Here is a 20,911-nt window from a genome sequence, read left to right as displayed (position 1 = left end):
CCGTGCTGCTGGCATTGCTGCTGCTCCATTCGCCGCCTTGGGACGCTCCTTCCTTTTGGCATTTCCCAGCTCCTGTTTTGCTTGGAAGAGGGTTTAATTGTGCGGTGAGCGAGCCGTAAGCAAGGCTGCTTTTTTTGCCCCGTGCTGTGATTTATGGGCTTCCATTGAATTCCAGCGCTGGCGCCGTGAAGGTACGAGCTGGATTTCATGCACGGGGAACGCAGCTGGGAATCCAGCAGAGGCCAATTACCTCGGGCAGGTTCTCACGTTATGACCGCTGCCAGGTGGGCTGATGGATGAGCTCTGTGCTCTCCTCTCATCCTGCTGGAGCTTTCCTGCCCCTCCGCTGGTACCACCCCATGTGTGTGCACGACATGCTAAGCCCAAGCTGCAAAGAGCACTTAGTGGGACCTGCTGCTGCCACACAGGACTCATGGGCTCCTCTGTCCCACCGGTCACTCCCATAGGGGCCACCAGGTACCTGTTCCACCTCCATTGCTCCCCAGGACACCCCAGGCAGCAGGAAGAGGCTGTGCTGGGAATGCCCAGCTCCTGGCGGACAACAAGGACCTGCACTGGAGGCCGCCTTCAGCTGCTTCATCACGAAGCTCCCCAGTCAAACCACTGAGGGCCCCACTGCAAACTGCCTATTTCTGTTCGCTCCAAGCGTGGGATCTGGAACTGCTGCCCACAGGCAGTGAATGTAATTCTGCTGCTTCCACAGCTACAAACCCCCTTGGATCCCACCCCAAACCAGGCTGTTACAAAGGCTCTGGATGGCGGATCCTGCACATCCTCTGTAACGTGCTTTAGCCTTTGGTGAGCCCTACAAGGTCAGGACGGGCTTTGTGGGTCCCTTCCACAGAGGGAAGCACAGATGCCATTGCTATCAGCAGATGCTCAGCTTAAAACAAGCTGGGAAGGACTTTGTTGAGTCAGGGCCAAAATATGAAGCTAAGCTGCGTTTTACTGTGGGATACTGAAGATGCACCTGGTCTGAGCATTTGTATGGAAGAGTCCCCAGACCTCCAGCAACAAGCAGGACGTTAAGGTTTGAAAGGGACATTACCCATCTTGTCACAGCAGGTGCTGGTGAGGGCTTCAGAGGGTTAACACAGCTCCATGAGCACATTCTCCCCCATCAGCTTACTGGGCAGATCTCCAGCACTGTGAAACCCAACAGCCACCTCTGCTGTGCAGGGGAGCACTGCACGGAGCAGCACTGCACGGAGCAGCACTGCATGGAGCAGCACTGCATGGAGCAGCAATGCACGGAGCAGCACTGCATGGAGCAGCACTGCATGGAGCAGCACTGCACTGAGCAGCACTGCATGGAGCAGCACTGCAGCACCACACAGGAACGGCTCTTCCCCAACTCACACTGCAGACGAGCTTTGACCTGTATAATCCAACAACCATGACCAAAGCACCACCCATCTCCTGTGTGAGCCACTAGAACTCCTCCGTGAGATTCTGCCCCTCTCTGGAGCACGAAAGGCACAGGCAGGGGAGAGCAACGTCCAGGAGAGAGGCTGCAAGACAATCCAATGTGAGGAGCAGCACGGGAATTCAGGGCATCCTGCATCACCAACAACTCACATCCCCAACCTTAAAGGAACACGCGCTGCTCAGGCTCTTGAAAATTAAGACTGGGGTGATTTATTAATCTTGTTAAGAACTCTGATACAAAGCACAGTAAAAGGCCACGGACCAGTAAATAAAAAGTGGCTTCTGGCCACTGTATAAATGCTGCTACAGTACTACCAGTAAGACAGACTCGCTCTCACACCAGTTCAAACCAGCAGTCCAACTGGCAAAGAAAAGTTCCGTTCACTCATCGGTTTAAAAAGTTTAATAAAGCTTTAAATGTTTGCTGGTTTAAATGCTACCAATTTCCAAAACGGAATCACGATTAAGTTAGGTGAAATCTGAGGGAAGTTACTGGGTTTGGAAGGCAAGGCTGCTCCTAAGCCAGAGCAATCGCTTCTGGCCACGTAGGATCGGAGTAGCAGACTGTGTTATAGGCCTCGTATGGCTCCCGTTTATACAGGTTATTAGCACTATCTGTAAATATACAATATAAACAATTGTACATACACGGCGTGTAGCTTTGTTCTCCAGAAGAGCAGAAAACTCTTTAGCTTAAGACATCTTCACCTACCGAAACAGAAAGGCACATCTGAACACGATGCATGCTGAGCACGTCCTGGGGATGCTTCCCAGTCTCGGAGACGGGCAGCCCTTGTTCATCACTCAACACCAACCGCATGTTTTGGTATCACCTTTGGGATTTCAATCCATTTCTTTGTCTTCAGCAGCAAATCAACATGGCAGTAAAACATTGGGGAACAGCAGCTGTCACTCACGAACCTCGAAGCCCAAAGTCAGAAGGCAGGTGGCCAGAAGTTGAGATGGGTAACACTGTGCGTGTCCTCACCTCGTGTGAGCATCCCAAAAAACAACAAGGAAAGGCCATTAGTGCTCAAATGAGAAGAGAGATTCCACAGACGCACCTTTTTTTTTGGCTCAGTGCAATCAAATGATGTCAGTTTCAACTCAATTAGTGTCGTTTACAGTGCAAAAGGTATCTTTGTATACTGGCATAACTGTCGGCACTGAGGGTGTGGAGGAAGGCAATGCTGCTGGTCACCTGAGGGCAACGCTGTCCAACAGACACAGAGCAGACCGTGTTTTGATGGGTTTTTTTCCCAATTTAGGCTATTTTTGTCTTTGATCAGCAGCACTTTAAGAGCATAATTTGCGAGAGTACTAAAATACACTGCCTTTCTGAATAAATAAACAAAGGAACTTTACAAATACTATTCCAGTGTCAATGACTACTATGGCTAAGGTCATTGAGGAGCTTCTGCGTTTTCTAGCAAAGACAGTCTGTGCAAAGGAGGGTGGGAGAGCTCCCTTTTGTAAGTCTTTGGTGGCAGCTTTGGGAGCTGAGGGCTCGAATTCTGCCTGGGTGGGACGGGGGGTGCAGGCGGGTGGGCCGGGCTGTTGTGAGCGGCGCCGATCACGCAGCAGCGACGCAGCACCCGCGGAGAGGGAGTGCTGGGAGGAGTGCCAGGAGAGCTGGGGCCTGGGCCTGCCTCACGGAACCAGTCGGGATCTCTGTGCATGCGTCCCACCGGCGGCGGCTGCAGGTTCAGAGGGCAGTTGATGAAGTGCTCGGGAGGACGGTGAGGTACCGGAGGCGGAGTGTCGGGGAGAGGGTCCCGAGGGGGAGGAGGAGGAGGGCTGTGCAGGGGCTGCTCAAAGGGGCTGTAAGCAGGAGCTCGAGGCTGGATCTTTGGAGGTGGCGGCTGCCGAGGTGGAATCGCTGGAGGATCATCATCCAATTTCAGACTTCCCTGCAGTGTTACAGAGAAAAGACACTGTAAGACACTGATAGGACAAGGGGGAATGGTTTGAAACTGAGACAGGGGAGGTTTAGGTTGGATCTCAGGAGGAAGTTTTTCCCCCAGAGGGTGGTGACGCACTGGAACAGGTTGCCCAAGGAGGCTGTGGATGCCCCATCCCTGCAGGCATTCAAGGCCAGGCTGGATGTGGCTCTGGGCAGCCTGGGCTGCTGGTTGGTGACCCTGCACACAGCAGGGGGTTGGAATGGATGAGCACTGTGGGCCTTTGCAGCCCAGACCATGCTGTGATTCTGTGATTCTAAGAAACATACATTTGCAGGTTAAAATTACTTCTGGAGAATGTTCCAGGCCGACTTTGGTATTCCAGTACTTCAAGGGAGCTTATAAACAGGAGGGAGAATGACTTTTTACACAGGCAGATAATGATAGGATAAGGGGGAATGGCTTTACACTAAAATAGAAGTTTGGGTTAGGTGTTATGGGGAAAGTCCAAAGGGCGCTGAGGCTCTGGCACTGCAAAGAGCTGAGGGTGCTCTATCCCTGGAGGTGCCCCATGCTGTGTCTGGGCTCTGGGCAGTCTGAGCTGGGGGCATCCAGCCCATGGCAGGGGTGGGGCTGTGGGGGTGGTTCAGGATCCCTTCCCACCCAGCTATGCATTGATTCTATGACTATGACTTTCTGAAGGGGATGAAATTTTTCTGATGTTTGCTATTGGTGCTGTTAAATATGTGGTAATGGCCCAGCCATATCTTGGATCTGATAATGACCAGTACGTTCCTGCAGCAGATGGCTGCATTTGAACACCAGGAACTTGAAACTTCAAAAGGAGTAACTGGAGCACTGCCTTTGCAAGGTGCCAAATGTCTAAAAGACCAACAGAGTCTTGCCTGACTAGATGCTCAGTGCTCTATCATCAAAGCTACTCAGTGCAGGACAATACCTTAGCATTAGAAACATCCTGATCCATCTTTTTTCGAGGAGGAAGCGGAGGAGGGTTTTGAGGCTCATCACTTAGCTTAGGAAAGCTTCCCCACGAGCTGAAGAAAGTCTCTGCAGGGAGAAATGCCAGTATTTTAGTGCTTGTGTAACATGCCAGGAACATACTCAAGAATATTAAACCAGCCTGGATGCAACTCAAACAAGAAGATCTTTGTGTTCAACAGCATCATGAACCATTGACTCAAGTAGTATGAAACTCTCACTTGGCTCTTTAATCAGATATACTGCTCACAAAGCGGTCTCCCATTTCTGATATCAAAGATAAGCACCTGCAGTTAACAGTCAAGGCTAAAAGATACAAAAATGAAGAGAATGAAGTCAACTCTTAGTCAACTTTCTCTGCAACGTGCTCCTCGTTGCAGAATGTGCCCATTTACCACCCTGCAGAGCTGGTCACGTGGCTAAGTCACACTTCTGAGTGGAAGGCTTGTTCTCTTTGGCTGTATGGGTTTGAATTTGGAGGCTCAGGGGCTTTGTTGGTAGTTTCTAAAGCAGGAGAGCTGAAATGAGCAGACGGTGACTCTCACAGCATTTCAGGATCTTTCCAATCCTTCTTCTGAGGAAAAAGTCCTCCAAGTTCATAAACCAGAACCACCCCCCAACGTGGCTGTGACCTTCATCACTCCTCTGCTTCTTCTCTCAGAAGGGCACACAATTCGGTACCAGTGCATTAGGACACTGCGCCCTCCAGTCTGAATGCCCATTATATTATGAGAAAGTACACGTGTCTGTGCAGTAAGGGAGTAAAGAGAAGCTCAAAACACAGATGAGTACAGGCTTTCTCTTCAGTCCCCAGCAGCAGAGCAATTATTTTCACTGAGTGGTAACACTAAATTACCAGGTTGCTTCATTTTTACCATTAGTCGAATGCAATACATCGAGGACACTCAAAAGCAAAGCAGTATCACAGCAGAGGCCCGGGGAAAACAAACAGATCAGACCATTCTTAGGCTTCATAGACTGCTTTACCGAACGGCTGATCGAAAGTCTGTACAAAATCCCTTCATAACTCTACTGAATGGACACAATCCGTATCTGCACCCCAGGCTTCTGAGACTGATTCATTCCTATTCAGCTCTCCTGCAAACAGGAAAAGCAGAGATAAACAAAAGATTTTACACGGAGTTGCAGCACTTACTTGACTGAGGCAAACTGACAGGAGCAAAGATGCTGTTGTTACCTGTTAATGAGAAATGGATTAAAGACTTTCCAGTTAACAGTTGCAGACAGCATATAAAGCACGCTTGCAGTGACCTTAAAGATGACCAAGTTTTCTGAGTTGTATCTCCTGGGAACACTAATTAAGCTTTCCAATGAGAAACGTTCCTGAACTGAAGACTTTAAGTTACACAGGGCCCCAGTAGCATGTCTCTCTATGCAGATGCTGCACAAGGTAATGTTGACTCAGTCCCTGCATGTAGTGCCACAAGGGGACGTTTCCCAAAGCAGACTGCCTCAGCTCCAGCAGGCTAAAAGACCAGTAATATCACTTGTTAATTAATTACTAACAGCAGGCATTTCCAAGCTGCAGTACGTGCAGCACCGGTGCAAGAAGTTCAGAGCTCACAACCACATTTTGCAATAACAGCCCAATACATTTGGGAACCCCGCAGGACAGCAAGGACGACTATTAAAATCTATTGCACATTTACCATAAGAACTGTTGAGGTCAATGTCTAAAAATACGCTGAACTCTGACGAAGCAGACACTGGGGGAGTGGAAGGTGTGTTGGGAGAGGTTGGTGCAGACACTGCTGATTCGTGCTCCGCCTCCGTGATTCTGCTGAAACTTATCTTACTCGGCTCCTTTTCAAGTGGCAATGGGTGACTTCTCAAGGTGCCAGAGGTGGAGCCGTGCCTGCCAGCATTGGGCCTTATCCCAGGAGACTTCAGGGGGTACGTTGTTTTCCTAGGCTGGAGAAAGGAAAGACGGTTGGTACTGCTTGTTTTTCAGGTTGTCCCATCACCAAAGTCTCCATGAGCAATTCTAAAAGGCACTCATCACATTCACATCAAACAGCCTTTGTACGGCTGTCTCCAGGTACTGACTGTCATTACCCACATAGCAGGAGTTTACTGAGAACATATGGATGCAGCTGAAAAAATTCTTTTTTCCCAGCTAATTACATCTTTTCACAGCTACAAAAATAGGAAGTCAAGTTCTACATGCACGTCAAACAGGACAAAACAGGGAAGAGAGTCACAGTCTTGGGAGGGTCATGTCCAGTGTCTCAGCAAGCTTGCGAAAGAGCTTTAAAGAACAGCCCCATGGATGTGCTGTCAGCTCACAGCACAGCAGGTCACCAAGCAACAAGCTGAGACACACACTGTATGGGCACTCAGCTGAGTCAGCCTGACATTCTTACATTGGCTGGTGGGAGTGAACTCGGCTCACAAGACTCAGGTGTAACACTGCACAGATCAAAGCTGATCCTCCAAAAATGAACCACGTTCCCATCCAATGGTGGTATGCACAGCTACAGCATCTTTTGATCATCAGAGGGCTGGAGCAGCTCTCCTATGAGGAAAGGCTGAGGGAACTGGGCTGGGTTAGCTTGGAGAAGAGAAGGCTGCGGGGAGACCTCATTGTGGCCTTGCAGTACCTGAAGGGAGCGTATAAACAGGAGGGGGAATGGCTGTTTGTGAGGATGGGCAGTGATAGGACAAGGGGGAATGGTTTGAAACTGAGACAGGGGAGGTTCAGGTTGGATCTTAGGAGGAAGTTTCTCCCCCAGAGGGTGGTGACGCACTGAACAGGTTGCCCAAGGAGGCTGTGGATGCCCCATCCCTGCAGGCATTCAAGGCCAGGCTGGATGTGGCTCTGGGCAGCCTGGGCTGCTGGTTGGTGACCCTGCACACAGCAGGGGGTTGGAATGGATGAGCACTGTGGGCCTTTGCAACCCAGGCCATTCAATGACTACAGCACTCAGAACTGGGCCTCCCTGAAATTCCCATAACCTCTAGTTTGGAATGCATGAACTGTAAAGAATTCTTGCTCAGATAACTGAGAGCAGCGTGGATACCTGCTTGAAGAAAAAAAAAAGCCGCAAGAAAGGAGAAAAAGAGAAATTACCATAGGGAGTTTTTGTGCACCAGTAATTTCTGTGGTTTCTTGCCATAACTGTAATATCATCTTAGTTATTCCCCTATCAGGAGATGGCTGTAATGACTGGCAGTGCTCCCAAAAATGACAGAAGTCTCCAGTAACTCAGGTGTAGAATTACAACGTGTAAAAACGAAGGCAAATGAAAAACAGCAACTGAGTTTTAACTGGAGAAATATAAAAAAGCATCAAACAATTCCAATTAATGCTTTACAGAACACTGCTATGAAGTGCTGTAGTGTGCTCCATCGCACAACTGGAAGGGAATATGCTCAGGTGTAAGCTGTGGTGGTTTTAGGTCGGGGGAAAAAGAAACATTCGTTGTAAGATAAGCTAAAAGCAGCATCTCTTAGTAACAAAAACCAACTGGATTTAGAAGAACACTCAGGTTTTGCTGGTTATCCACCTTGTTATACAGAATTCCAGAGGGAACTGCTATGGCTTACTGAGTTAACACAGCTCTCTTTCTCAGTGGTGGATTTCAGCTATTCAATGTACAGCGCAAGACTTACAAATCTAGGAGGTTGCTTGCAGTTTCGAGGTTCAATTTCTAATGACTTGTTGAACAGATAATCTGTAAACTCTTTTTCAGGTATCTTCCCCATAGGATTGAGATTCTCAAAGAATTTCTAAACGAAACAAGCATCAATAATATTTGCTTTAAAATCAGCACAGAGAGATTGGAATGAAATAAAAATGTAGCTCTTAAGTAAACAAGCTCCTGGTCAGCTTCCCATTGCGAACAAATGATCTGATTCCAATCAGCAGGAACGTCAAATGAAGTTTTCTGTACACTGTTTGCCAGTTATCTTGTTGCTACCTGAGCACGTGCAGCAGAGCACTGCTATAGAGTACACTGTGTGCTTCCCTTCACATAACAGCACATATCTGGGAAGGAGCAGAATGCAGATCACACAGCAGTCAAAGCAATGTTATGCCAGGGCTGTTTTTAAAGGGTATTTCAGATGTCATCAGTTAACTACAAAGGCCAGGAAGGCCCAAAGGACAAAAAGGTCAGAGGCAGAGCACAGCACGGCACCAGGGGCACAGTGCAGCACCCTGCACCTGATGCAGCTGAGTCCCTGCTGCCATCAGGTACAACTTTGGCACAAATACTGCCATCCTGATTTTACTTTGCTTCTTGCTTTCAGAATACTGGCATCTCCAAAATCCTTCCCAGAAATGTCCGCAATGAATCAACACAGAATGCAAGTAGCATTTTAAACAACAGTTTTACTGCCTGTGTAATTCTTTAGGCAAGGTAACCAAGCTCTTTGTTGCTTCCCGACTGATGCAGTTCACAAACCAAGAGAGCTACCCACAAGATTGTTTTCTGGAAAGGTTACCATTAGCTGTGCACTCAGGAAGAACTGCTGGGAACTTAAAGCTGTTCTTTTAAATTGTTATTACCTCTACAGACAAACATCTGCCTTCACTTGGCTTCTTGTTCCATCACCTTCCTTTAAATACTTTCAAATTACCCAGGATACACGAGGTCTCCAGCTTAGAAGTAACCTCTCCAGCATCTCTCCTCATTTCCACAGGCAATGCTGGCTGACTCTGGTACAGCCCTGCATCTACTAGCTCCCCTCACAGTGAATGAGAGTGCTCAGACACGTGCTCTGCCATTCCACAGGGTCAGCAGGCTCTGCTCAGTAGGTTCACTGCAGAAGGCCTGAAGTGCCCCAGGCACGCACACAGCATTACAGATTAGAGGGAAGCAATTTTCCCTTCAAAATGTTCTGCTGCTGGGTCACTGTGGCTCATTCACTGCTTGGGTGCTAAGAAATCTCACCGTTACCAGGCTGCAGAACAAGAAGGGGGTAAACGAGACCCAGAACATGGAACCCAAGGAAGCAGACCCCTTAGCTCTGGTTGGTCTTCTGCTGTGGTACCTCTGCCACGTGCTGCTTCCAACCAGCCACCATTCCCTCCCTCCTCCAATGGTCACTGCTGCCACAAGATCGGGTCTGGTACCAGAAGAGCAGCTGACCACTTTTTGTTGTGCACATTCTTTCCCTTCTTTTAGTCCCAAAACAAATGCTTAATTTTTGATTACCCGAATTTCTGGCTCTATCCGTAAGCAGTAAGGCTGGTTTTGGTACTGCTGAATCTCTCCTGTAATTTCAGCCACTTTCCTCCTCTTACTGAAATTAATTAGTTCTTTCCCTTGTCTTTTAAGGAAGTCAGGATTCCCTTCTTCTGTCTTCAAAATATTTGTTAGGTATATTCCTGATAAAAGGAGAGATGGTTTTGTAAGTTCATTTCCATTCCAAGAGCTGATTTCATTCTTCACAACGAATGAAAGATTAAAGAAAGAACCTGAGCACAAGCAGATCGTTCCCTTCAATACTCCAACAGTTTATCAGCTGTCAGGAATGAGCTAAGTTCGCCTTTTAGACAGGAACAGTGTATTATTTAAAGAGGATGCTTTTCCTGAATTCAGGGTCTCGTGTTATGGAGATGAAACATATTCAGGTCACATCACCAATGCGGATATTAAAATGAAGTAACAGTCATATAGAACCAGTAATCTGTATTACTAAATTAACAAGTAACTTTCACACAAAGGCACAAAGCACTTATTACACAAAGGCACTATTACAAACCTATCAAGTCAAAATGACACGCTGTATTAAAGAACTTTCAGAGCTGAACACAACCTCCATGCAAACTAACATATCTGTATCTAACCCAGCTTAAGGCAGACGATACACACGGTATGAGCCTGTTCTGGTGTTACTTACCAAAGAAAGGCACACAGGGTGGATTGATAGACTTGAGCTTGGCCAGGTATTTTTTGAAGTGATCCTGACTCAGTTCTACTGCTTCATCCAAAACTCTTTTTTTCCTTTCCTGTAGTGCCTTAGTTGTCAAAGAGAGAAAAAAAGCAGCCATGCATTATCTTAACGGTGCCGTTGTATAAGAACCGAAGGAATGATCTGGCTCTCTTAACAAAACTCAGAAACTGAAATTCGTATCTGAAAGCATCTCTTTAGTAAATGGTTTGTTCCGGACTACAGCACTGCCAGTCCATAACCTCGGTCATGCGACTTTTGAGGCTACAGTAAACACAGACTATCAATTCTGTCTATCCATTTACAAGCATAGCCCTGGTCTTTTAATGCAAAAAGAAGAAAACATTTGATTTTGAATTGAATTTACAGGCTCTGTGTGGCCTTTTAAATAGTTACAAAACTCAAAACGCCGCATTAATGCTTCTTTTTCTATTTTAGTCAATGGAAGCTCCGCTGCCAAATTCAGGGTGTTCCTTTTCCTCGTCAAGTGCAATAAGGAGTCACTGTCAGTGCAGCAGTCTCTCTTTCTACTGTTCATATAAACCATTCAGCAACCATTTCTTTCTGCCTCTGGCAATCGGAATCCACTCGGACTCTCATCCAAGAGAAGTGTTTGAGATAACTGCAATCTGAGTCTCAGCTATCTCCTCCCTGCCCTTCTATCCCTGCACAGGCACCAAGTGCTGCAGCTCAAATGCTCCAGGCCAAGGTTCTCAGCCTTGGGATCCTCCTCTTTCAGACCCATTAAACACCGGTCTGAAGTAACATCTTTATTTCAGACAAGTTAATGAACAATCAAAGGGCTGTGGTGCTTCCCCTTTTGGAGCTGAACACAAGTAAGAAGATACCTGCTGAAAAGCTCCATTTCCCCCTAAATTCCTTTGAGACAACCAGCCCATCTCATATTTCTCATAGCTAACTTTTAACATAACTTAGTCTTGTAACTTACTGTCTTCTAAGAAAGCAACAGTGATTTGGATTTCACTTAGGAAGTCTGTCTGGAACATTCCTGGATTCCAACTAGTTTTTCTTCAAAAGCAATGCCCAAAACTTACCTCGAATGTGTGATCCAGGCGGTACACCGACACAGAGTTCATCGCACTGACTATCTCCAAAACACCATTGAAATTGTTCAGATCTTGAAACACTTGCAGGATTTCTATAATCCTGCTCAGCACAGCCACTCGCTCTTCAAAGTTCTCGGTTTCCACTATGCACCTAATCGGAAGAAGTCACTTGAGAAACAGCAATCAATAAAACCTGACATTCTGCTAGCTACTTAACTGAAGAATTCCATGTAAGAACTCTACAGTACATTCAGCAGGCACATTCTGGCACACTCTCAAGTACAAATTTATGTAATCACATCTCGTATATGCTCAGGTTGAAAAGCCAAGAAAGACTTTGGCTTATGCTGTAAAATAGAGCAAAACTGAAGCCAGACCCAGGGCAAATAGGGTGACTCTCTCAAACTGCAGAATCTACAATGGTGTATTAAATTCACACGATTAGATATGCACATACAGAGTGTCACATCCTCCTGACTGCAACATGGCCATGTCCTAGGAAGGATCTGATGTGAGGAGGGAGAAAAACTGAGGTAAGGCAACAGACACAGCAGTGCTCCCAGCAGAGATACACAGAAGTGGTGCCGAGTCCAGCATTGCCCTCAGCGCCTTCTGATGCACCGTAAGAAATACAGATAGGGCACATGCTGACTAAGCAGACATTACTGGAGAAACACATTCTGCTCCAGGGAGCAGTGAGTCTCTGTGACTGGCACAGCACGCACTCTTGAACCAAAACCTGAATCTACTGTGGTGCTCTACTGCCATCTCAAGATTGGAGGTGACAGTTCCCATAAGAATGTTCCTCAATTTCAGATGGAGTTCATGCCACTACACTGACATCATCACCGCTGTACTTACTTTTCAAACCAAAGAGTAAGATTTGTAGTATGGCGAATCATTTTCAATAGATTTGGGGAGTTGATTTCCTTATCTTCTTTAGTCCAAACGCTACCGACGAGTTCAGAAGGCTGCACTGCCCTGTTATCATAAAGTGAGATGCACAAGAATGCTCAAATACAAACAGCAATTGTACATCCTGTGTTAGCATTACAAGATTATTTCTTAATCAGAAATCAAATGTGATTCTGTAACAGTTATTTCAAGTAAATTTTCAATGAGTATGTGAGGAAAGAAAAAGCCCATTTCTATCATAACTGAAATTGGCATTTTTGAATAAGCACTTCTTCCTATGAAAAGTACTATAGAGTGAATTTCATCTCCTGAAAGCAGAAGAAAGCATCCTAAAGACAGTTACAGTATTTTTTTAAATAAGAAGCTAAAGGGCTTTGCACAACCATAGGGATAAGTGGCCTATTTTGATAGGAAACCTGCTGTCACTGAAACATTAAAGGAGCTTCACCTTCCAGTTCTGTGACCACAAAGAACTTCTATCCAGCAAAGCTCAGCTCTCACATCAAGGCTAGCTTTATTTAATACAGGTAACAACAAAGCGAGGAAACAGCAGAGCATGGCACCAGACTAATAGACTCTTAGATTAGAGGACCCTGATGTAGCAGTGCTGCAGTCAGATGGCAACAGCTGTGCCTTTGCTATGCAACTGCAAAGAAAAAGGGAAGATGCAATCAGGTGTTGTCTTCTGACCATGCAAAGAATGTTTCTTATTCATGCAGCAAAGTTCACTCCTGGCAAAGAGGCAGTAAGTTAACATTATGCACTCCTGATACTTCAGCTTCTCAATGTACTGTGCTAACAGCGTCACTGTGCTGTCAGAAATCTCATATAGAAATACAGAATGGATTTTTTCCTGTGTGTATTTTGGCACCAAACAGAAAACCTCCTTCCATGAACTGTGAGCGAAGGGGCCGCACTTCAGATCAGTTCTAAGGATTCTGGGGGCCAGACAGCCTAAAGGAGATGCACTCATTCAGTCCCCACCTGTACAGGTCGGACTCGAGCAGTGTCAGCTGTCGAGCTATTTCAATGGGGTGCAGAGTCATGAGGTCCAGCACCTCGCCGTGCCCCACGCGCCAGATGTGCCACTCGATGGGGGGAGGCGGGCTCTCAAAGGTGATGTTGTGGCTGATCCCATTTGCCTGTGCTTTCTTCCTCTTGATGATTTTAGCAATCGATTCCACCCACTTCTTCATGGATTTTCCTACAAAACAAAATGCGAGGAACGTTTTTAATACCATCTTAATTAACTTCTGATAGTTTAATGAAACTCACCAATAAAATTTGTAAATGCACTCAAAATGCTGCATTTCTACAAGCAAATCAGTTGGGTCTGTAGGTGCCCTGCTGCGTTTAAATGCATCTATTGACAGTTTTAGAAAAATTAACCAACAGAGAAGGAATTCTCCACAAATATGAACCAGAGAGAAGGAAGGTGACAGGCAGGCAAGGATGAACATTACTGTCCAGAAGCAAATGCATTGAGGTTCAACAGTACAACAGGGCTTGAAACAGTTCTCAGCAGCCATCTAGAATCCAAATGAAAGACTGCTCATGTAAAAGGGAGTCACATGAACAGTTTGGTTAAACACACTGAAACTACTTATGTGTGTAAAGATAATTCTCATGCCTCAGATCTGAGAGGATTAGACCAGCAGGTTGTATCAGAACGTGGAAGAGAGGACAGGCACTCGGCATACCTCTTACACTTGAAATGAACGTCTCCAGTCTCTCCAGTAACTCCAGATCTCTTTCAAAATCATAAAAATGGTGTTCCACCCAGTGACGAAACACGTTTAGTATTCTGAGGAAGGAGAGAGAAAGAAGTATCATGGTTTTAAGAACTTGAAGCTCATTCCATATAAACATGAAACAAAAGAGCTACAACAAAGCCAAGACTCATGTAACCATAAGCTATCAAAATTCATATGGACGCTAAAAAAGCCAATTTGGAGCAACTATTTTGTTAGAAACAAATCTCACTCCTGCACATAATTTCATCTTAGAAGTTGCTGCAAGTATACTGCTCTACTGCTGGAAATTCATGACAGCTGCTACCATCAAAGGAGTCACAACCCAAAACAAGCTCCCAGTAGCAGTACTACAGGATCTCATTTCCTCAGTCTTGGAGCCATCACGGGAGGAATACTGAAAAAGCAAGACAGACTGCCTGGTTCTGCTGACTGCACTGCCAGCTTACTGCCTCCTCTCTCTGATGACCTCACATGTACTTAATCTGGTCAAAGCCATTAACATTTCCACGTCTGTGCACTGCACAGCTTGTCTGCAGCATTATCCACAGGAAGTGGAATAAGCACTCAAGAAGGGGAAGGAATGAGCATCTTCATGTCCTCCGCTGCCTTCCCACATCTCAGATTGCTCTGAAGTAGAGGTCAGTGCTATTAACAAAACTGGAAGTTACGAAGTACATACCAAACTAACAGCTCAAATTCAGATGTTTCTTTTGAACTGTAAGAGAGCTAAGAGTTCCAAGCTACTGTAAGATCTCCTCAATTCAAAGATTAACTACGAACCACACCAGCATGAGTGTTAATTAGCCACCTTAAAGCACACCTTTCATCAGGCAGGCAGTAATAAGGACACTGCTCGCCAACCACAGCTGGAATTAGACAGCAAAGCATAGCTGTCACAACAATAGGTATCCTCATCTCTCAAATGAGGAAAGAAAGCAGAAACCTAACATCCTGGATACGTCAAAAGTAGGCACACATTTCAAAGAGCTTGAACATCATACATGAAGGCAAAAGCGCTGGACTGATTTTGGAAATGAACAGCAAGAAACATGGTTATGTGCTGCCTCAAGCCTTTCTGTTGCTTCCATTTCACTACTTATCACTTGTCCTGCTCAGCTATGGCAGTCAGCAGTGCTGCAGGAGGATCATAGAATGGCCTGGGTCAGAAGGGACCTCAAGGATCATGAAGCTCCAACCCCCCACCACAGGCAGGGCCACCAACTTCCACACTGAATTCCAGCCCAGGCTGCCCAGGGCCCCATCCAACCTGGCCTTGAACACCTGCAGGGATAGACGGGGCATCCACAGCCTCTGGGCAGCTGTTCCAGCACCTCACCGCTCTCACAGTAGAGAACTTCCCCCTGACATCAACCTAAATCTGCCCTCCTTCAACTTCAATCCATTTCCCCTTGTCCTGCTATAAGATGTATTTGTAACAAGCAAAGGGGCACTGTGAGGAGATCCCCAGCTAACTTCAAGCCTAGCTAGCAGAGGTTATGAAAATGGCATCAAAAGCAATAGACTTAAACTCTTCCTTCGGTTAGGTTACAAAAATACAAAAACCCATTATGTGCAAGTTTCTTGGGTTGGGCTCTATAGGCAGGTGGATGTCTGCAGAAACAGCAAACAGAAAACAGCAAGGAAAAATACGTGCTGAGAAGGAGCGTGTGAAGACCTCTCAGGAACTGATAGCTCTGGAGACTGGTAGCCTTGCTGAACCCACAGGGACTGATAAACTCAGAACATTAAGAACCTGCCAAATCTGTCCAAGGACGGGAGCACACAGAACTATCAAGGTTACACTGGGATTGTATTACTTGGAGCACATCCAAGAAGGTGCTGGCTCCAATCTATCAACAAGAACTACAGGATTACATACCTACATACATACATACATACTTGGGTGTTTTGTTTGGATATTTGTACATGGAAATGTGATGGAAAAAAAACACTCCCTAAGTGACTTTCCAAACACCTGTACTGAAGGAACTGGCATGTCATAACCCTCCACTTAAGTGTAAATTGCTGTTGCTCCAGGCAGGTAACTATGAATGACTGTGTGCGAGGAGGGAAAAATTGAGGGCACTGGGCCCCTGGTTATCTGCCATTCATAATAATAGCTTGATGCTACTAATAACAGTGTAATGAATAAAAGCTGTTCTAGCAAATACTTGTTGTGATCTGTGTCTCCTCCTGACTCCTTCCTATTGGGGAAACAACCAGCCTCATTCATGCTAGAAGCGCTTGATTGTTCCCCAAGTTAGCTTGGTCAGCAAGACCTTGAAGATTCACTGCAGCCTGTTGCAAAGCACGGCGCAGACAAGAGCCTCCCTTTGTGCAAATACATCAATAGGCTGGGAAAGGGAGTAAAATACCAGAGGACTGAAAAAATGGAAACAGAAACTATCCTCACAGGGCCTATTAACAAGGGATCCATTCAAAACGCCGTCAGAATCACTTTCAGTTGTACATCTCTCACCCGCTGTCGCTTTACATAGCAGCCATACAGCGTTCCTGTGGGTGGCAGAGATCACAGCTGTGAGCAGCAGAGAACCAAGTACAGTTGCAACAACAACAACAGAAGCCAGTATGACTAATCAGAACATGGTTTGGGCTATTAGTCTGGTCACAGACAATGATAAGTCCCTACTCAACAGCACAGCAGTCTCCTAAAGAGATTACTGTCTCCAGGAACGCAATATAATCACCAAACTCAAATCTGGATTTAACAGAACAAATTTAAAAGCAAATCAACCTGAGTTGCACCGGCTGGACGTATTCCTTGCGAAATCGCTTCAGGTCTGCACTGATGGGCTGCTCCCCTTTCTCGATTGCCAGCCTGTCTGCTTCAGTCGGCTCAGGCTCTGGGATTTCAAACCTATGAACACAAGCACCAGAAAACTGATGGTAATTAAGATAAAACACAAACCCTTTAAGTAGGACACGAAGAGCAATTTTATTTAAAGAAATTCAATGCAGCGAAACTCAAGCACTCACTCATCCACTATCCAGTCCGCCTGGAATTCCCTCCTCCCCTAGCAATGCTGTGCTAACACACCCTGCCCTCACCCTGATAATTCACTGCTTTTCTGGTCATCACAAGATGTCTAGACTAGGATAGAAGGTTTTTAACTACCTGCTAGCTTGATTAAGCGAAGATTAGAAGAAAGCTTCAGAGCAGCTTTATCACGCTGTATTAACATGCTGTTTACAGTAAGAGTCCGTGCCTTTCAAACAAACTGCTCAGAACATTTCAGCTCTTATTTGCATTGAGACACACTCAGATATACTCTCATGATCAAGTGAAGCAGTTCAAAACATTACCAGCCAGCAGCCGAGGCACACTGAGTACTCGAGCTGGTAAGACATTCAGGTATTAATTTAACAAAATGGAAACGAGGAAAGCTTGCATTAAAAGAGATCAATGCCCATTTTTAAAGTTATTTTTGATGACCTTCAGTGTTTTTCCTGTTTGCCAAACGTATGACACACAGCAGCGATAACCTGAGCAAAAAGGAGATGGTAAAGGAACACAAAGCCTTCCCATGCATCTTCAGAAAGGATGATCTCTGCTTACCTTTCGATCAGTAAACTCAGCAGTTCCTGGGGCTTGCAAAAGGAACGGTATGTGGTAAGGAAAGTACGCACAAAATTGGGATCTGTAAAGACAGAACACAAAGATGCAGGAAGTCGAGCACTGCAGCTGGAAACCACCTCAACTGACACTGCTGAAAGTTCAGCTCTTTGATTTAGTCTTGCTGAAGAAATCAATGGCAGATGCTATGCTCCCTCAAACACTGTGTCTCAACCTTGGCACACAGAATGCCTTACACTCACTGAGTAGTAAGCTATTCCGTGATCTCATAAAGGCAAAGAAAACATGGGAGGACTAAGCTATCTGCTATCTGCACATCAGAAACACCTTTATCGCCCAACAGAGCATTTGTCTTACCTGCTCTTAAAATAACCTCCCTAGCAGAGACTGCACATCTCGCCCAGCCACACCACAGCAGCATGCAGGCAACCTCTGCAGGGCAGCCAGCAGTGAAGGCATTACAAGAAGCAGAGGCCTTACAAAGCAGTTCCAGACACTGCACCTCCAGGAGCCACCACACCTCCTTCCTGCTGCTCCTCTCTGCTAGGCAGGAGTGTTACCACGAGACATGCCTGTCCACAAGCCACTGTAACTCTCAGCTGAGTGTCAACCTACCTTTCCTGGCATTTTAGCTGAGCCCAACGTGTGTTTCAGTTGGCACGCTGATCTCTTAGGAGCATAGATCAATTACTGTCCCCTGTATCAAAGGCATTAGGTGCACTCTGTATCACATCTGAAGAATAGTTTCTGTTCCTGTCCTGCACCAGCACTCCCATCAGCTCACCCCTCTGCAACAAGGAATGCAAGTCCAACGGGCATCTGCTACAAAGCTCTCCCAAACCAACTAACCAGCGCAGAGCTGAGGAGTCCTCTGCTGCAAGCACAAACATTCCCCCTTTGCTCTCCAGCTGAAGGCTACCTATCAGCCTGGGCAGGCTTAATTCCCTGCAAAGCACTGTTCAATGCTTTTAAGGGATCCTACAGAGGAATGTGCATGCAAACCAGAAGTAATGGTGCTTCACTCCATGAGAATGCTGCTTAGTCTGCACCCTGGTGCTGTCCTGGCCTGTTCTGCTTCTACATCACATCACTCTTGGGTATTATTATTTATGACACTTTTAGAAGATAATCTTCCTCTTACACTGAATAGGTTCTCTCTGCTCTGCAGGCTTTTTCAAGTGGTGACTGCTGCTCTGCCTTCAGAGCTGTGCGGGTGCCCCCACGTTACTTTTTAGATTATTTGTTTAAGTGGCGTTTTCAGTACAATGGAAAATACAAGCAGTGTGCTACTAATAGCAGCTCACGAGTCACATGCAAGAGATTAACAACTGCATCTGCTGCTCTGCATCTGCTACGTCCCACGGCAGCTCAGTACCAGCTGGTGAGCTGTTAGGACAGAGGTTGTTCTGCAAACGAAGTGCCTCTGTGCTGGGACAAACCTGCTCCCAACAAACCTGAAACTAATACAAACATACAATAAAGTGAACAGCTACAAGGGTATTTTTACCTAAACACAAAGATAAAGCAGCACCACGATCTGCTAGGAGTCCCTCTCTGTGATGTTACTGAAATGCCTTTGTTTGTTAGCCTTGGCTCCAAACACTGCTTGGAGAAAAGCACACGGAACCCAAGAGAAAAAGCTCTCACCAAAGATTCCCAAGTCCAAAGCAGCAAATACTTGTTCTATAAAAACGTGTGAAGTTATGCTATCAAACTAATACCCCAGTGCACCAGTTCACTCAGAAAAAGACACACACCACAGCAGCCCAGCACATTTTACATGTGGAGGACTTGGAATTCACAGGCAGCACAGCTATGGGTCACTTGCATGACCCCTAGGTTGGATCAACACTGAACTTCAGCATTCTCCTTTAAGATACACAGCTCAAGCCAATCCAGCTTTCATTGTTACAACAGCACGCATGCTTTTGTAAACTCATACATAAGATCTACCAAATATTTTCAGCAGCGTAAGTACATTCATTAACTACAAGCCTAATTTCTGTGGCTTTGATATTGTGTTTCACAGTAAAATCTGAAGAACTGACTATGATTTGCACCCTTTCCTACTGAGGGGCTTCAGAAAGCAGCAGGCTAAAGCATAACAAATGACCTCCTCCACACCACCTGCACCAGCCCTGCTGCTTTAGCTATGAGGGCCTCAGGAAATGAATGAAGCAAAGGTTTAACAGAAAGCATCAGTAGCTCCCACTAGATCACTGGTATGTTGTGGGGAGGAAAGGGGTCCTGCAAGCCCAAAGCTTCTTTAAAGCTCTGCATGGAAGGCCACTTGGTTTAACAACAGATATTGGTTACTTCTGCAAATCTCACATCACATTTAACCAAATGTAGAAAGGAAAAGCAAACAATAGATGAAAGGACGGATTTCATCACCCATACATGCACACACGTAGCAAATGTACAGGATACCTGCATACATATGGTACGTTAGCCTCTCGATTAATTTCACAACCGTTCCTCCTTTGATGATGGGAATTCCATTCCTGCTTTGCAAGTTGTCCTCAAAAACAATGTTATCCTCAGAATCTTCTACTACAAAGCGGTACACGTTTGGGCTGGGCAACCTCAGTGGCTGTTCATTTTCTTCTTGCAGTAACACGGAGTCAAGCATCCTATCCAGTGTACTCCGATACTGGAGGGAAATCAGAGCAGCCATCCAATTACTCTTCTCCTCGGCAGACTTGGCAGCAAAGAGTATACTGTTTTCATCTTTAGACACCAGTTCAAAAGCATGTTTATATTCAGACGTGTCATCTTTATCAATAATCTGTATTTTTCTCATGATTATCTTTTCCTTCAGTCTATACTCCGCGTTGCTGTAACCGGGGAGCCGTGACTGGCCGTGGTTGGTTTTACAGCTGATCATTAAGCCATCAAAGAGAAAGATGTGTCGTTCATGTTTAGCTCCTATTTTTGTCAGGGTGCCTTCCATTATGAATTCATTACAGCACTGCCCAATATCTTTGCCTTCCCAGCCATCAATATTTTTCTGGATTTCATTCATTTTCTTGATGGCCAAGTGCTTGCTTCTTATTTGCCGGTTATAGAAGCGACAGACAGGCTCCCTTGAATGGATAAAAGAAAAAGTCACAATGGGTACATCCCACCCCACGAGACTGAAAACCAACTTAATTAGCTAAATCGGTACCCTGATTTCTTCCCCCTAAATGCCCTGACCAAGTCTACTGTTCCAAATAAGCCACGTGCACTGCTTTGGCTAGCGAAAGAATAAGATATCGACGTTACTCATTGAAGCAGACTGCAAAGGATCTGGGCTGCTATTCCATTTAC

At 45.8% G+C, this 20,911-nt stretch overlaps 1 protein-coding gene across 1 annotated transcript in view; it reads right to left on the bottom strand.

Annotated features, from left to right (window-relative positions):
• Positions 1-1,636: 1,636 nt before the first annotated feature.
• Positions 1,637-20,911, bottom strand: part of SOS2 (SOS Ras/Rho guanine nucleotide exchange factor 2) — a 46,437-nt gene continuing 27,162 nt past the window's right edge. Inside the window, exons 10-23 of the mRNA XM_072338497.1 lie at positions 20,030-20,685; positions 17,582-17,663; positions 16,760-16,882; positions 13,951-14,054; positions 13,235-13,454; positions 12,197-12,316; positions 11,324-11,486; positions 10,218-10,335; positions 9,530-9,702; positions 7,983-8,099; positions 6,020-6,281; positions 5,506-5,547; positions 4,309-4,418; positions 1,637-3,359 (exon numbers count right to left, since the gene is read on the bottom strand). Coding sequence (XP_072194598.1) covers positions 2,853-3,359; positions 4,309-4,418; positions 5,506-5,547; positions 6,020-6,281; positions 7,983-8,099; positions 9,530-9,702; positions 10,218-10,335; positions 11,324-11,486; positions 12,197-12,316; positions 13,235-13,454; positions 13,951-14,054; positions 16,760-16,882; positions 17,582-17,663; positions 20,030-20,685 — 2,797 coding nt within the window. The 3' untranslated portion in view covers positions 1,637-2,852. The remainder of the gene's footprint in view (positions 3,360-4,308; positions 4,419-5,505; positions 5,548-6,019; positions 6,282-7,982; positions 8,100-9,529; positions 9,703-10,217; positions 10,336-11,323; positions 11,487-12,196; positions 12,317-13,234; positions 13,455-13,950; positions 14,055-16,759; positions 16,883-17,581; positions 17,664-20,029; positions 20,686-20,911) is intronic.

Source organism: Excalfactoria chinensis, chromosome 5 (assembly GCF_039878825.1).
Source record: "Excalfactoria chinensis isolate bCotChi1 chromosome 5, bCotChi1.hap2, whole genome shotgun sequence".
Classification (NCBI taxonomy): domain Eukaryota; kingdom Metazoa; phylum Chordata; class Aves; order Galliformes; family Phasianidae; genus Excalfactoria; species Excalfactoria chinensis.
The sequence above is the reverse complement of the archived record's forward strand: the minus strand, read 5'-3'. Positions and strand labels throughout refer to the sequence as shown.